Below are 15960 nucleotides of genomic sequence, written 5' to 3' on the forward strand. Positions count from 1 at the left end.
TTTCTATCATATTAAAGTGGATATTTAAACATTTGAACACATCATGTTGGACTTTGTGAAACTGGAAGGGACATTTGTCACAACGTTCTCACATTTTATGGACCAAACGATTAATGGAGATCATCGATAACATAATGTTAGTTGCTGCAGCTCGTTTGTGTTTCAGGTTTCTTACCATCAGAGACGCTTGGTCTCCGCTCAGGTCGGGGAGGACGCATTTCTCCGCAATATAAGCAGCTTTGGCGGCTGCGATATCGATAACTTCCTGCTCCAGCCAGCTCGCAGCGATCTGCAGGATCACACTCTGCAGGACGACAACACAGACAGTTATTACACATTGTATTGTTATTATTGTGCAGAGCAGCTTCCCAGTCTGTGACAGGTGTTTAATGTTACCTTGAGATGATGCCTGCGGCTCGATGACATCTTCTTTCCACTTTAATTAATAAATGAAAAGGTGAAAATATTAATAACATTCAGGGATCGAATGTTATTAAATCTAAATACATTTAAAATAATTTATAATAATAATTCAATACATTCAGTATTTGAGATTAAAGTCAGACTCACTCAGACATCTTGGCTTCTTTTTAGTTTCACTCTGTAAATAATCAGAAAATATGAAACAATCAAAACAGTACCTGTTTCTGTAACACGTACAGGAACTTAAAGAAAAAACAATATTAAAAGAACAAACATTAGAATTTAAATCAGGATTTTACAAACATGAGAAAAGATTATATGATAATCTGTTTTTAATCCCATAATGATCAATCAATATTTTATTATTATTTTAAAATCATCTTTATCATCTCAATTTTTACTTTTATTCTGTTCTAACTATATTTCAAATTCAACATTTTAAATGAGTTATAAAGTATATAAAGTATACTATCATGCTCAGATTCTAATGTTTATTTAAATGTTTTATTTTAGTTAGTTTTACCGACTCTCTGCCCAGTAAAGCACTTCATAACTAAATGTTTAATAAAGTAAAAGTTAGGAATATTGTTTCTGCAAAGCAAAACAAAACCAATAGAAAATAATATAATGTGATGACAATCTGTCCGAAACTAAACATTAATCTTTAAACCACTTTAAATAAAACTTCTGTGTTTGTCAAGCTGCGGTCTGGGGGCCTCTGGGGGCCCATCAGCATTTATCTCCGGGGTCAGCGCTAATCCTGGCTCATGTCAAAGGTCAGCGTCGACAGTTATAATGATTTGTTTATTAGCGGTAACAGGAGAGTTAAGTGCCAACATTCAGAAGTCATGTTGTTTTCGAAAATAAGATAAATTCCAGCAGTTAAAACCAAACTCCAGTGAGCTGACTCGTCTGAAGCAAACAGCTTCCGATGGTTTTTACCAAACATTCAAGACTTTCCCGACTTGCATTACTTTCATTTTTGGGTGTTATTATATAGTTATTGTTATTATTGTTATTATTATATATATATAGCCTCCCTCATTAAATCTGTAAATGCAGAATGAGATTATTCAAAGTTTTCTACTTTTTTACCTTTTTGGTTAAGTTTGAAAGATGCAGATTTGCAGCATCTGTAATTGTAAATGTAATCAGCTGTTAGCAGTAATCTGATATTTACTCGAAGGTCATGAGACAGAAAACCTGGAAGGAGCCCGAAGACCTTTATACAAATACTTTTTTGGACTTTGAGTTCAGATGCTGATTTACAGCACAGTAATCTGATATTTATGTTATTTTCCATTTAAAGGTCATTGGAAATGTGAGACAGAAAATTATCAGACCTGCAGGAGCCAAAGACTTTTGTACAAAGACAAAAGCTTTTGATTCTGCAGGTTGTGGGGGAAGTAAACGAGGACAGGAAGTGACTCTGACGGCCACGCTTTAGTATTTGATGGAATTATAAGGAAGAAAGGAAAGAAAATGGACATTTAGAAGAAGAACTTCACTTAAGAAATGAAGGAAAATCCTAAATTTATGGCAAATCTTCAGTTTCAACTTTTTGGAAATCCTACAGTCGTCGTTTTAAGTTGTGGTGAAGTTAAGAGAAGATCTGCACACAGAGCCGGGGGTCAACGAAGCGAAAGAGAAAAACCAAGTCTCTGCACACGTAGGTCCTTAGATATGAAAGAATCGAACACATATGAAGTTCTTTAAGGTTTCTTTAACTAAAACATCCCGTGATATAGACTCACATCATCAAATAAATAAGATGATATAAAGTGAATCATTCTGTATTTCACTCCTGAGCATCACTTCAGCCCCTAAAGACAGAAAGTAAAAGAGTTTCTCACCTGCAGAGACGACGAGGAGGACGGCAGGGACTGACGGAAGGACCGGGACACAGTGAGGGACACAGACTAAAGGAAAAGTCACATCTGGGGGGGTTTATATCTGCCTGGACGAGGATTTGAAGGTTCCTCTTTTATGGCCATGAGGAACTAAGAGACCAGTGAGCTCCTGAAATACCATCATCCTTTGACCGCTTGCCTCATAAATCTCCCATCAACGATGTCTGCTCGGTCTCAGGTGGTCCGCAGTCCTCGTGTGGGACGGGAAGCGAGCTGGACAAGAGTCGAGAGAAATACAACTTAAAGGTTCAGAGTGTAACTCTGAGGCAGCTGCTCCACAGAAACTTTAAACTGGTCCATACCATCTCTCATGTTCATATTTTAGTTGTAGTAGTTCGTCATATTTTAAAGTCATATATATATACAGTTAAATATGATATTTTCTTTTGTTTGTAACACATTTGCAGTGATGGTGATTAAAGTGTTCAAACTGAAGATGATACAAAGCTGAATAGCAGTGAGAATGTTAATAAAGGTCTGAATATAACGTTTTGTAAATATTTTACCACAATAACAAAATGTAATTTCACCGATCGCAACAACAAACATGCACTTTGTGGTTAAAGAGATAAAAACTTGAATGTTTGTTATAAAAGATCTTTAAAGACGACAAACCTGCTGCAGTTCAGATCCAGACTCTGAAAACACAAAATAAATAAAAACAGTAGATATTACAAAGAGCATTAAATTACCTTCAAATATAACTGCAGGAGAAATCTGTTAAATGAGACATTTCTGCAACTTAAACACACAATCAAAGAAATAAAAGTGACATCGCTCACCTTCTCTCATCGTGACGCTCGTTAGGAAATAAACTTTATATGATATATAATTATATAAAGTCAGCCATCAGTCAGTAATAATAAACTATATTAATCAAACTGATAATTAAACTAACTAACTTCTAATTAAAGCTAAAGTGTTAGAAAGAAGTGAATGGATTACTAAACTCTGGTGTCCAGGGCCCGAAGTGTCCGGCGGGGCCCCTCTGGCCTTCACCTACAAAATGTGACTTAAAGAGACACGTACCAACGAGGAAGAGACACAACAATACAACAAAGAGAAATAAAATGACTAAGAAGAGCACGAAAAGCAACTGAACAGAAATTCAAAATAACTATAAAGGAGCAAAACAACCACAAAGAGACACGACATTACTACAGAGACACAAAGTGACCACAAAGTGACACAAAACAATCACAAAGTGACACAAAACAATCACAAAGAGACATAAAACAATCACAAAGTGACACAAAACAATCACAAAGAGACATAAAACAATCACAAAGTGACACAAAACAATCACAAAGAGACACAAAACAATCACCAAAAGAGGCACAAAACAATCACAAAGAGACACAAAACAATCACCAAAAGAGGCTAAACATCTATAGTCTCAGAAGCAGGAGGTGGGGTCCATCGTCTCATAATCCGCCCAGCTCACTTTTTAAAAGTGTTTCAGAAAGTACGTTAAAAAAGAAAACAAGAAAATAAACAGTATTATTGTGAGATTTAACAACAGAACAATATAATTAATCTGCTTTTCACGTGCTTGTGATGGAAATGTGAGCAAACGTGTTTTAGTTTAAAGATTTTGACTTAATGATCAGAGATGTTTGCAGACAGAAGTCCTCTGCTGACACCGTGTGGTCACTTTAAGTCCCCATATTTAAGCAGTAAACAAACATATAACACGTTAATAACACATTATAATGTATACATAAGTGTTTATTACTATATTTGTAAACAGCTATAACTCCTCGTTGAGCAGAGGGTGCAGATACCGAGAGAATAATAATATAAAATATGTTTTCATAAGAGACGTTATAACTGCTGACAGTTACTGTACATTATTAAAGAAAACTTCTATCTGCCTAAATTAGTGATTAAATGTTTGTATGCAGCTTCGTAATATTAAACGAGGGGACTATAAATAAAATGATACAAAATCAAATATTTCTTCATATTTTCAGATTAAAAGAAAAGTTTTGTAAGGATAGTGTTTCTAAGTGTTTGTTATAATGCTCATGTGGTTCATATATTATGTTAGCAAGTTATGTAATGTTACATAACTTGCTAACATAATATAATATACAAGAATATCCTGGCAAAACTTTCTATTACCTGTTCTTAAGTTATAAACACAGGACAATTAAATCAGAATTAGAAAATGGATGAGCAGACTATGTTTTCCCTCGCTGGCCTCTCAGGGCTTCCGTACTTCATTTCATTATTAGAAAAGAAAAATTTCAACATTTGAAGCAGAAAATAACAACAAGAGTTTTCCTGAAGCGAGCGCTGCACATGGAGCAGCAAACATTCACTTTTCACAGCTCCCTGAACACATGAACGTAAACATAGATATTGTGTTTTGTACCTCACTGACGTGCACAGCACCACGAAGAGCACATCACAACCTCGTTAAAGCCGCAACCCTCGTCAAAAAGAACTCACAGTAAATCTCTTTAGGTCACTGAACTTAATAAAACAAGAGTTCATTCTGTGTCAGCGACAGTTTTGCGTTAACGTCTGATAAAGACAAACTCGGGAAAACGTCAATCTCGTGAACTTCGAGATGAATCTGATCAAGGTGCCTCGTCTGCAGCGTTGTGCGTCACTGAGTCAAAGACAGAATACCTCAAGACAAGCAGACGTATAGGAAACAAAAACATTTATTAGCAAAAACACTACGAAGCAGGAAGTTGTCAAAAGTGAACATCAGCACAGAAAGGAAACAGGAAGTCACTCTACACAATAAAAGTCTGATACTCGAGAGAGAACTGTGACATTAAAGGCTCATCACTCGCTATACAAATGTACAATAACAGACCAAGCTGAAACTCACAGATTTAATGAAACAAAAAGGGATTTCAATTCAATTACAAATTCCATAGATTCCATAAAAAGTGCTAAAAGCCGAAGAGCAACTAGAGGAGCGGAGGTCGAATCTTTAGGAAGTCTCGAACATCTTCTTCCTGTCGGCCTTGTCCTCGATGTTCTTACGCCAGTCACCGGCCGCCTCTAGAGGCTGCGAGACACAAACAGTCCACAGTCAACAAAGTGTCGACAGATTATTGTGCATCTGTTCACCTGTGTGGCTGCACTGCAGAAGACTCACCTCCTCCTTGACCTCCTTCTTCACCTGCTTCAGGTTGGCCCTCAGGTCCATGTTGACCGTATGTTTGGAGCCCAGCAGAGCCTTCAGCATGGCGTCAGCGGACATACGGACTCTCTTCAGAGCGGGTTTCTTCACTCCGGCCAGGTCGACCACTTTGATCTTCAGGTCTTCAATCTAGGAGCGACCAAGGAGAAGTCTGCTGAAACTCTTTGTCATTAAATCCCACGAAGAAGCCTGAAACCAGCAGGGAGCATTTCCACTCACAAGTACTGTGTGTGTACCGCAGCCTGAAATAATTCACTTTTGAATTGTCGCAAAGAAGACATTTGAATTAGGTGCATCAACTGGTTTGGGGCGAGTAAACTCAGCTACGTGAAGCGTAGTTTCGTCAGGCGTTGGCGGTCTGTGTGAAGAGTTTCTCATCCGCCAGAAAACCGAGCAGAAGAAGTTGCGACCGGCGAACCTCGACCAGCGAACCATCTGCATGTCAGATATTATTGGCTTTTTACGGAGATGAAGACAAATGAATGCATTGATTGTAACGCGGGCGCCATTCATACACACGAGTGTCTGGGAAGACGCTGACGGCGGAAACAGCTCATCAGCAGTCCTGTGAGGTAAATGTTCGAGGCATCAAAGGCGTGTCCATCTACTTCAAAAGGCAAATCCACAGTAAGCAACTTATTGTTCCGTTTCCATACAGCTTTTCTAACGGAATACTTTGTGCAGAAAATATCCTGCGGCCACAAACACTCACTAGAGCACCAAATGTGGATTAATCCGCCGCCGTAAATAGTCCCCTTATGTCCTCCTGTTTGTTTCATACAGTGAGCAGCTGTTTTAGGACTTTTAGTTTTAACATGAAACTATATATTTGTGTTTTTAAAGATTTACGTCTTCAGTACAAATCAATGGGTTTGGAGCCACAGACAGGAAGTCAGAAAAGATTTTTTTTTAATCATTGTTGTTATTATTATTATTATTATTATTATTATTGTTATTATTATTATTGTTATTATTATTATTATTATTGTTATTATTATTATTAATACTACAAGGAAATTTTTTTCCACAACTAATATGAGACGATGAGGAGACGGCAGCGACGTCATTGAACTGTGATTATATCAACATGCGATATTGTAGACGAGACGGAAATAAAATGTTATTTAAAAAATAGAAACGTAACCAAAATCTCTTAATTTTGAGTTGATAAAAACAGAGGAGACGAAATATTATAGGCTTTTTTTTCTCCACTTATCAGGACGACAGGACTCGCAGTAACTCACTGAAGTTAAAGTTGAGACAACAACGACATGTTGAATATAATCTGAGGAATAACGCCGGGATCAGACTGAGTTTTGAAATACTAACCGATTTTGAAATCGTGTTGCGTCACATGTTCTTCAAACATACTTACAGACACAGCAGGACAATAAGATGAGACGACACACACTCTGGTGTAAATACAGTAGAAAGAAGCTCAAAGGCTGCACAGCAGGAGGAGTTGTACCTCTTTATTAGCTTTGCCCACTTTAGTGTCCAAGTCGTACCGCTCTTCATCCACTTTGTCCATTTTGGCGTGAAGCTTTTTGCAGGTTTCCTAAAAGACACAAACAGACGTGACGTTTACTTCACTGATGGACGTTACGCTTCAAACCGCTGCTAATATTCCCGACAGGACGCTGCTAATACGCACTTTGATTCAGCAAAACGACAGTAAAAATGTTTTTTTTAAATACTTTTAAATAAAAAAGAAAAATGGAACTGTTTAAAATGAACGAGTTAGGAATGTGCAACAATATATTCTAGGTGTGTGCAAAGGTTTATTCAATAAGAATTTAAATAAATATACAATGTAAGAAGATAATAGTCCAATAATGTAAGTTTTTACATTGTGCAGTGAAATGCTTGTAGCTCCCTTCAACGCTTGACATAATAACGACATGCAATATATACAGCAAAGAAAATATACACAACGAAAATAGATCATATGTGCAAATATCAAATATTAATATTATAGTGCAGGTATTAAGTATGGTGAAAATATTAAAGGGATTTAGGAAATGCTTGTTTATAGCACAGGTTCCTGCATTTGTACAGTTCCTTATTTATTATCTGTGAGTACAGATCATGATATCGCTCAGTTAATATCTCGATTAAAGATATGTATCACGATATAGCATGTTTTCTGGTAATTTAATATATAAACAGTCTAAATTAAATAACCACATAGTGAAACCTTTTGTATACTCCTGTGGGAATGAAATACTTACAAATGAAGTACTGGGTATTTTCTCATTTCAAAAGAACTTGTTTCAGTGCAAAATGAACATAACAGTTTTATTATTATTGTTATTATTATTATATAATTATTATTATTATTGTTATTATTATTATTATATAATTATTATTATTGTTATTATTATTATCTTATCATTATTATCAATATCAATATGTATATACACAACATAAACCACAAACTAAAACAATTCACTCATTCAGCTGTTATACTTCTAATACCTCACAATAATAATGCAATATGTTCTTCTGTTCGCTTCTCTGTAATAATTAAAGTACTAATTATGCAGAATGTCCCATTTCACAATAATATATATTAGATTATAATTATTAATACATTAATGCCACTTTAATGTTGCAGCTTGTGAAGGTGGAGCTCATTTAAATGAAACTTTATTTATAACACATAGAAAACGGCTACAGTGACGCTCGATGCGTTACAACTCAAGGCTTGATGTCAAAAACAGAATCAAACCTCCTGAGAAGGTTATCGTGGCTGAATAGGGCGTCGCTATAAATGTTGCTGCCGCAAGGAATTGTGGGACGGCATTATCTCCTTTCCATTCGTAAAGGAAGGTCCAGAGTATCCTACGCTGAAGGAAGTACGAAAGGATCCGACCAGCTCTCATCACTCAGATACTCCGGGTCATTTCACACCTTCCTCTTAAAAACACTTTTCTACCGCGGCCTTGGTAATGTTGTCGGGTCTTATTTAAGTTGTGGAAATAATTAACAACGGTATTACTAATGGGCTGCACTGGGAATACAAGTCTCCACATGTTATTCAGGTGAGAGCATTTATTAAAAATAAATAAACACTCTTATTGTAGAAGGATTGTATAAATGCAGAAAAATAAGTTTATTAAATGAAGATGGTTTACTTTGGACACGGGCCTAATGTTAACTTTATATTTATATTATATCATTAGATTTTTTTATTTCATTTTAAAAAAGTACATTTTTAATTGATCTAATGAAATTAACATATTTTACATCATTAAAGTACATGCTGATGGGGAGGGGGGGACACTCGCAAACACACACACATCCTTGTTTTCCCCCCTCATGAGGCCTGCATTTCCCCCCCCCCCCCCCCCTAATTGTGGAGTCCACCCTTTGCAGTTGTTCTAGACTTCTGTAAAAAGATTCAGGCAAGATAAAAAATAATCGTAATCACAGATTTGTCTTCACATTAACATAATTCAAAACTTTTGTCTTCCTGCTAGGACTGTTTGTATTCAGACCTTGTGAGGTCCACTTTCATACACACATTCTATATTTCTAGTTGTTTCTTAGCAGGAATAACAGTTACTATCCGGAGACAACAATGATTTTAATGACAGGGTTAGGGATTTACATTCTACTTTAACACACACACACACACACACACACACACACACACACACACACACACACACACACACAGTTATTATTGTTGTTGTTTTCTGTATATTAATCGCGTGTTCTCTAAACGTGTACAAACAAACATTGTGAAATGTTTTCTGCCTCTTCCTCTGTATTATTTTTTATCTTTGTGTATTTTTAAGCTGTGCATATTCAACTCAGTCTAGGATGAGATTCTGATGAAGCATAACTTTAGGAGTGCGGCGTCTCTCACCATGAGGGTGGCCTGGTCTCCGCTCACGTTGGGTGGAGGACAGTTTTCCGACATGTAGGCCTGCTTGGCGGCTTCAATGTCCTTTTTCTCCTGTATGATCCATTTCGCCGCGATCTGCAGCATCAAACTCTGCAGGAAACATCGAGTGAGAGTCAAGAAAACAACCTGTTCAGAGGTTTTTAGTAGTTCATCAGGTTTTAGGTCGTATGTGAGAATTATTTCTCCACATTAACATGTTGATTTACTTCCACATGCAGAGAGATACATTTGGCATGTTTACATTAAAGATTCTGGATGTCACGCTCCCAAAAAACATAGTTTGAATTTATATCAGTTTTTTTATTAATTAATTTATTCACCTATTGTACCTCACAATAATATTGCAATACGTTCTTCTGCTTATTTATTGCCATTTCATTAACAAAATCACGCTTCTAACTCTTAAATAATTAAAAATAAAACCAGTAGAGGTTAAAACACCGCACAGTATTATTAACAATGAATAAAACACGTTGATGGAAAATAATTACATTTTCAGCTAAAATCAAAATCAAATCAAAATCAACAGCTGATTATGCTTCAAAATAACATTTAAAAAACACGAATCAATCAAAGTCATCATCACACAAAAACATTTATGTCGACTAGCAGTTGGTAGATTGACTAGTCTTTAGCAATTCTTTTATATTTTCTGCAAATGGAAGACTGAGAAGCATGAAGCTAAATTATTATATTATATAATATTCTGCCTGCATTATTATTATTATTATTATTATTATTATTATGTGCAGATGACTTCTGATGTTCCTATTTAAAGCACCATATTTCTCCTTTATTATACTTAGCATCACAAAGCAGCTCCCTCCTCTGCAGTAATAATAATAATAATAATAATAATGATATTAATAGTAATCATAATCATAATTATTATTATATTAATAATAATAATAATAATAATAATAATAATAATGATAATGATATTAATAACAATAATAATAATAATAATGATATTAATAACAATAATAATAATAATTATATTAATAATAAGAATAAGAATAAGAATAAGAATAAGAATAATAATAATATTAATGATATTAATAACAATAATAATGATAATAATAATAATAATAATAATGATATTAATAACAATAACAATAATAATAATAATAATAATAATAATGATATTAATAACAATAATAATAATAATAATGATAATAATAATAATAATAATAATAATAATAATAATAATAATAATAATAATAATAATAATAATAATAATAATAATAATGATATTAATATAATAATGATAATTATTATTATTATTATATTAATAATAATAATAATTATATTAATAATAATGGTAATTATTATTATTATTATATTAATAACAATAATAATAATAATAATAATAATAATAATGATAATAATAATAATAATCATTATTATTATATTATAACAATAATAATAATGATATTAATAATAATAATAATAATAATAATGATATTAATAATAATAATGATGATATTAATAATAATAATGATATTAATAATAATGATATTAATAATAATAATATAATAATAATAATAATAATAATAATGATATTAATAATAATAATAATAATAATGATATTAATAATAATAATGATAATAATGATATTAATAATAATAATAATAATAATAATAATAATAATAATAATAATAATATTAATAATAGATTCACAGCTGAGTCAGTGCAACAGTAAAATCCAAAGCAGTGAAATTAAGGTTCAAAATTAAAAGCATGATTTTTATTTTGTAGGAAATTAATATTTTCAAAACAAGAGATTAAAGAGGAACAAAGTTTAAATTATAAAAACTTATTCCAGATAAGTTTTCTGCCTTTAAATTGTTAAATCTTTGAACACTTTGAGTGTTTGATAGTGTCCACCAGCAGGTGGCGCCTCAGAGCTTTACACACAAGAGTAAAAGTACTCATGCAGAATTATATATATTATATTATAATGATTGATGCATTAATGTGTTCATCACTTTAAAGCTGCAGCTGGTGGAGATGTTTTAATTGCTTTATATTCGTGCTATAGAAGTTTAATCTGTTTTTATTTATATTTCAGAGGGAAATTTACTTTTATTATTATAGAATATAACAAACAGATTCATTATGACATCGCAGAAGTATTTACAAAGTGTCTGATTGGTCCTTTAACAAATACACGTGTCACTTTAATAACAACGTTACAGTAATGACTTCATGTTCTACTTCCTGCGCGGTTGACTTTGTGTGAAGCAGAACTAAAACGTGTCGTACCTTCAGATGATGCCTGCGGCTCGAAGTCATCTTCTTGCTGTAAAAGAAACATTTGTTATTGTCTCGAACAGGAAACAGACTTTCATCGCTCTTTCTTTTCCTATTTCCTTTCTTTCTCTTTTTGTCTGTTCCTCATTTTATTTCCTCTTTCTGTCCATCCTTCGTTTCTTCGCTCGTCGTCTTTCTTTCCTTTCGTGTCCTCCTCTCTTCCTTCATATCTCTCTTCTAATCCTTAATTCTTTCCTCTGTCAGTCCTTCCTTCCTCCTTCCTTCTTTCTCTCTTTGCTATTGTCTCTTCTCTTGCTTCCTTTCTTCCCCTTTATTTGTCTCTTTCCTTGCTTCCTTATTTTATTTCCTCTTATTGTCCTTCCTTTCCTTATTCCTTCATATCTCTGTTCTTCCTTCCTTCTTTTTCAATCTATTCTTCATTCTTTCTTTATTCCTTCCTCCTTTCTTGTTTCCTTTCGCTCCTTTAATTCTTCTTTCCTTTCTCTCCTTTAATTCTTCTTTCCTTTCGCTCCTTCCTTTCTTCTTTCATTTCCTTACTGCCGTCCTCTCCTTCAATCCTTCCTTTCCTTTCTTCATCCATTCCTCCTTCCCTTCTTTCTGTGTCTCTTTATATTCATCTGTTCTTTTAATACTTATTTCCTTCCTTCCTTCCTTTCTATTCTCCAGCTGATAGAAGCCCAATAATCAAACCTGGAGATGTTTTCTCTTACTCTTCACAACTCACTCGAGTATTTTTCACTTCTGAACTCAAATACAAATCAAAAGCAGGAGTTTTACTTCCAATCTAATATTTTCACACTGTGGCACAAAAGAAATATTTCTCAACCAGTAAAAATCAAAAACCCATAAAAGGAGAAGCGGCACTTACTCGGACATGATGGCGGTTTCTCTTCTTCACGGCCTGTTTGACGACAAAAAAGAGAGCAGAAGAAGAAGTAATTGAGAATAAACGATGTTATCATCTGCGCTCTGCTTAAATATCCGAGGTCGTCCTCGTGTGAAATGTGATCTATAAAAACAGTTGATGAGCAGCTGAGTGGTGACAGAGCTAAGTTTGGACTTTGAGGTTTGGGTCAAATGTCGGCGCTGACGCCTGCGATAAGCTTCTTTACAGGTGTTCAAAACTGAATGTCCCCCGGGACTTAACACTTCAATTCCTTTCGTGGAGAAGAAATGTGCTGCGGCAGCAAGCTAATTGCCAAGTCTGTCAATACACACACACACACACACACACACACACACGCACACACACACACACACACTGCTAAACAAATCTGTTTAAACAAGCTGCTCAGATCAGGTTGCAAGAGTTATTCTTTACTATAAATAATTCAAGTTTAGTTTTCCGTCTAATTTAGTCGGAATAATGAAGCACGACATAAAACATCTGAGCGCAGGAAGACTTTAAGACTTTAAGACTTTAAAAAAAAGACTTCAATTGGCTTTTATTTGCAAACTCTGAAAACAGAAATGTTGTTTTGGATTTTTCTCAGATCAAAACTTTTTTATTTTTTACTTTCTAGATCATAACTCCTGAAACTTTAAAGTAAAGTAAGAAATATTTATTATTATTTGCACAGATCTTTTCACAACACCAGCTTTAAATATAAATAAATGACTGTAATAAATCTTAATCATGAGTAGTAATTTTGGGAGTATGTCCAAACTAAATCTAAGACATATTTATATCTATTCCACAACAAACTTCACTTATTAATGTTTATGAAATATATTTCATCAATAAGTTTCAAGGCAAAGATAAGTCCTGAAACTACCTGATGAGATTCAAATCTGTTGTTCCTAAAACAATAAAATCACAGAAGATCAAACATCCAAACACCAGAACTCAAGATGTGTCAACGATCCAGTCTTGTGATCAACAAGCTTTCGTTTACAGGAATCAGCCAAATGCTTAATTTAACGGAATGTACAAATGTAAATGTTAGAAGCAAACACACGAGCATCGCTCAGCCTCCGCTCATTAAATCCTCTGGCAGTATTCAGCTCTCCTTCACCCTGGATCACGTTTCTCTTCCCTTATTAACAAACCTCAGAGGTCAGGACCTCGTCACCTTAGCACTTTACCAACAGGACTCCCCAAAAACACTGGAGCTCCGCTCAGCTGCTTTGTATCCGTTTGCCTGCTGCGCTAAGGCATGCAGTGGAGGAAGAGGAGGAGGAAGAGGAGGAAAGAGAAGCTGGTCTCACCTACGGCGGGGACCAAGAGTCGAGGAGGAGGGCAGCAGTGAGAAGAACTCATCCTCGGGTGTATATATATACGAGGGCACGGATATGGATATGGAGCTCCTGTTTATAGAAATGCAGGATCTTCAGACCAATCGGCCAGCAAGCTGGAAGATCATCGTCCCATGCCAACTTCTCTCTGCAAATCAACAAATCAACAAGGCATCACCGAGGAGGAGCCTCAGATCATTTTAGGACTCCGCTCGGTGCCACCGAGGGGAGGAAATGGACTATAAAACCATCAGAGCCCAAAACGTTTAACCATGTGAAGGAGGGTGGGACAGAAGTCCTTTCTGTTTTTGGGAGGTTTGTTTTCGGCTCGTTAGAAACACCTGAAGGTGACGAGACAAATAAGGAGCCGTTCCTCTCAGACTTCAGGCTTCTAGTTAGAAACTTCAGGGGAAATCTGTTCTTACAAAGATGTAGAGGAACCACATGTAGAGACTCAAAGGGATACGTCACCCACAGTTACACCCCCGTCTTGAAATCTTGGAGAAAACTTAGTTTTTCTTGTTGAGTCTTGATGAACTGAAGTAAATAGAGCCGCGTTTAACATCCGTTTGCAAACTCTCACACAGGGGTACAGGGTACAGTCTTTGTGTAAGAATTGTCATTTTGTGGGTGAAATATTTCTTTAAAGGTTCTTGTAAAGCTAGCAAACAAAGAAGATTTGACAGGTTTCTTCTGCATTGATTTAAATCTGGATCAAATCCTGCTTTAGTTCAACTTGAGAAAAGGTCCAATGGAGAGCAAAACAAATCAGACGACAGCTTCAGTTTTGCATTGTTGCCAATGAATCTCACGCTTTCTTTTTATATACTTTCAGGAACTTCATTAACAGATTGAACCTCCTGCAGGATTCACACGAGGACTCGTCCTTTAAAAGTTGGCGACAAGTCAAATCTCCTCGCCATCACATCCCACTTACCGATTTCAGCTGTGGACTTTGGGCTCGGATGGTTTTCGCCTCCACAGCTGCCCGACACCTGTGAACACAGGACGAGGCTGAAGGCGGCCAGGCCAGCTAACGAAGAGCATTAACGCTAACAGGCAGAGTTCACATTGTTGGAGATGTACACGGAACAAAAGGAGGGAAAACTTCTTAAAACTCCTTCATTATCAAAGCTTAACGTGGAATAAGTGTTCAAACAAAACAGTTACACTGGAATAACGTCCTAAATGTCAGGAACATGAGAAAATGGAAATATTAAATCAAACAATTTAAAGATCCTGACTTTATCTTATTATATGTTTAGATGAATGATGCCGGTACTTTTAAGGGTTTTAAAAGAGATGTTTGGCGGCTAGAATAAAGCCAAATAACACTAACGAGGGACAAAGATGTCGTACGAGTGCCAGATTTCATACATGATACACACAAGTTTAGTTTTAGAGAAGACTAGCTGAACTTGGAAGACGTTTAGCAATCATCCGACAGTCAACAGCTGATGATTCACGTCTCTGATCTACAGCGTTTTATCATTTATTCTAACTTACTTGAGAGTTTCACAGAACATAAAAATACATTCAAAGGATTTTGTTATTGAAACCGAAGGTGCGATGAACCTGCAGACTTCAGAAACTGAGTCAAAAGAGAGAAACCACAAGTGGAACTTTGATATCACTTTGAACTATTGCTCTATATAAAGTGCTTAGCTAGCTCGCATTTCTGCCGTCTATAAATATCACATTATCGCTCGCCTGGCCTGGTTAGCAATTCATCTTGGATTGCGGATCCGAGGCGAGGATCTGCCCTCAGAAAGGCTTCCAGGCCGTTCTCTGGCTGCAGGGGGGCCTCTCATATTAACACTTGGGCTATATAGGCTTTAGAAATATGTGGGCAAGATTTCAGGTAGGCAAGAAGGCAGGTTTCCATGTGTATAACGTTACATTGTGACTCGCTCATAAAAAGCATTCTTACTTAATTGCCACAGATTCCTCTTGGGGGGGGGGTGTTCTGAACAAGAGTTCCTGAAAGTACTGATACAGCAAAACTTCATATTTAGAATTCAGAGTTTTTGGAGATCAACCTT

General features: G+C 35.4%; 2 protein-coding genes across 5 annotated transcripts in view; both read right to left on the reverse strand.

Moving 5' to 3' along the window:
- The window catches only part of LOC115009259 (troponin I, fast skeletal muscle-like), a 17937-nt gene extending 13095 nt beyond the window's left edge, over window positions 1-4842 (reverse strand). Inside the window, exons 1-6 of one of the 3 annotated variants that reach the window (XM_029433134.1) lie at window positions 3705-4842; window positions 2949-2971; window positions 2277-2546; window positions 571-601; window positions 397-436; window positions 176-304 (exon numbers count right to left, since the gene is read on the reverse strand). In XM_029433134.1, the coding sequence (XP_029288994.1) occupies window positions 176-304; window positions 397-436; window positions 571-578 (177 nt within the window). In that variant the 5' untranslated portion in view covers window positions 579-601; window positions 2277-2546; window positions 2949-2971; window positions 3705-4842. Of the gene's footprint in view, window positions 1-175; window positions 305-396; window positions 437-570; window positions 602-2276; window positions 2547-2948; window positions 2972-3115; window positions 3585-3704 lie in introns of those variants that run through there. The other 2 variants (XM_029433133.1, XM_029433131.1) reach the window with 2 other exon arrangements.
- Window positions 4843-5168: 326 nt separating this feature from the next.
- On the reverse strand, window positions 5169-13979 carry LOC115009260 (troponin I, fast skeletal muscle-like). Of its 2 annotated transcripts, none has more exons than XM_029433135.1 (7): window positions 13892-13979; window positions 12552-12584; window positions 11675-11711; window positions 9371-9499; window positions 6965-7054; window positions 5452-5625; window positions 5169-5361 (listed from the first exon to the last, which is right to left on the reverse strand). In XM_029433135.1, exons 2-7 carry the CDS (start codon window positions 12557-12559, stop codon window positions 5284-5286), a joined length of 516 nt encoding a protein of 171 aa, XP_029288995.1. In that variant the 5' UTR covers window positions 12560-12584; window positions 13892-13979; the 3' UTR covers window positions 5169-5283. The 2 variants fall into 2 exon arrangements, with proteins under 2 accessions (XP_029288995.1, XP_029288996.1); XM_029433136.1 differs by lacking the exon at window positions 13892-13979 and adding an exon at window positions 13733-13755.
- Between the last annotated feature and the right edge of the window lie 1981 nt (window positions 13980-15960).

The sequence above is a fragment of the Cottoperca gobio genome, chromosome 6, assembly GCF_900634415.1.
Source record: "Cottoperca gobio chromosome 6, fCotGob3.1, whole genome shotgun sequence".
Classification (NCBI taxonomy): Eukaryota; Metazoa; Chordata; class Actinopteri; order Perciformes; family Bovichtidae; genus Cottoperca; species Cottoperca gobio.

Coding starts and splice junctions, on each gene's coding strand:
- LOC115009260 (XM_029433135.1), bottom strand. Junction 9,500..11,674: donor GCCGCAGGCATCATCTGAAG/GTACGACACGTT, acceptor TGTTTCCTGCAG/AGTTTGATGCTGCAGATCGC. Junction 7,055..9,370: donor GAGACCAGGCCACCCTCATG/GTGAGAGACGCC, acceptor TGTGTCTTTTAG/GAAACCTGCAAAAAGCTTCA.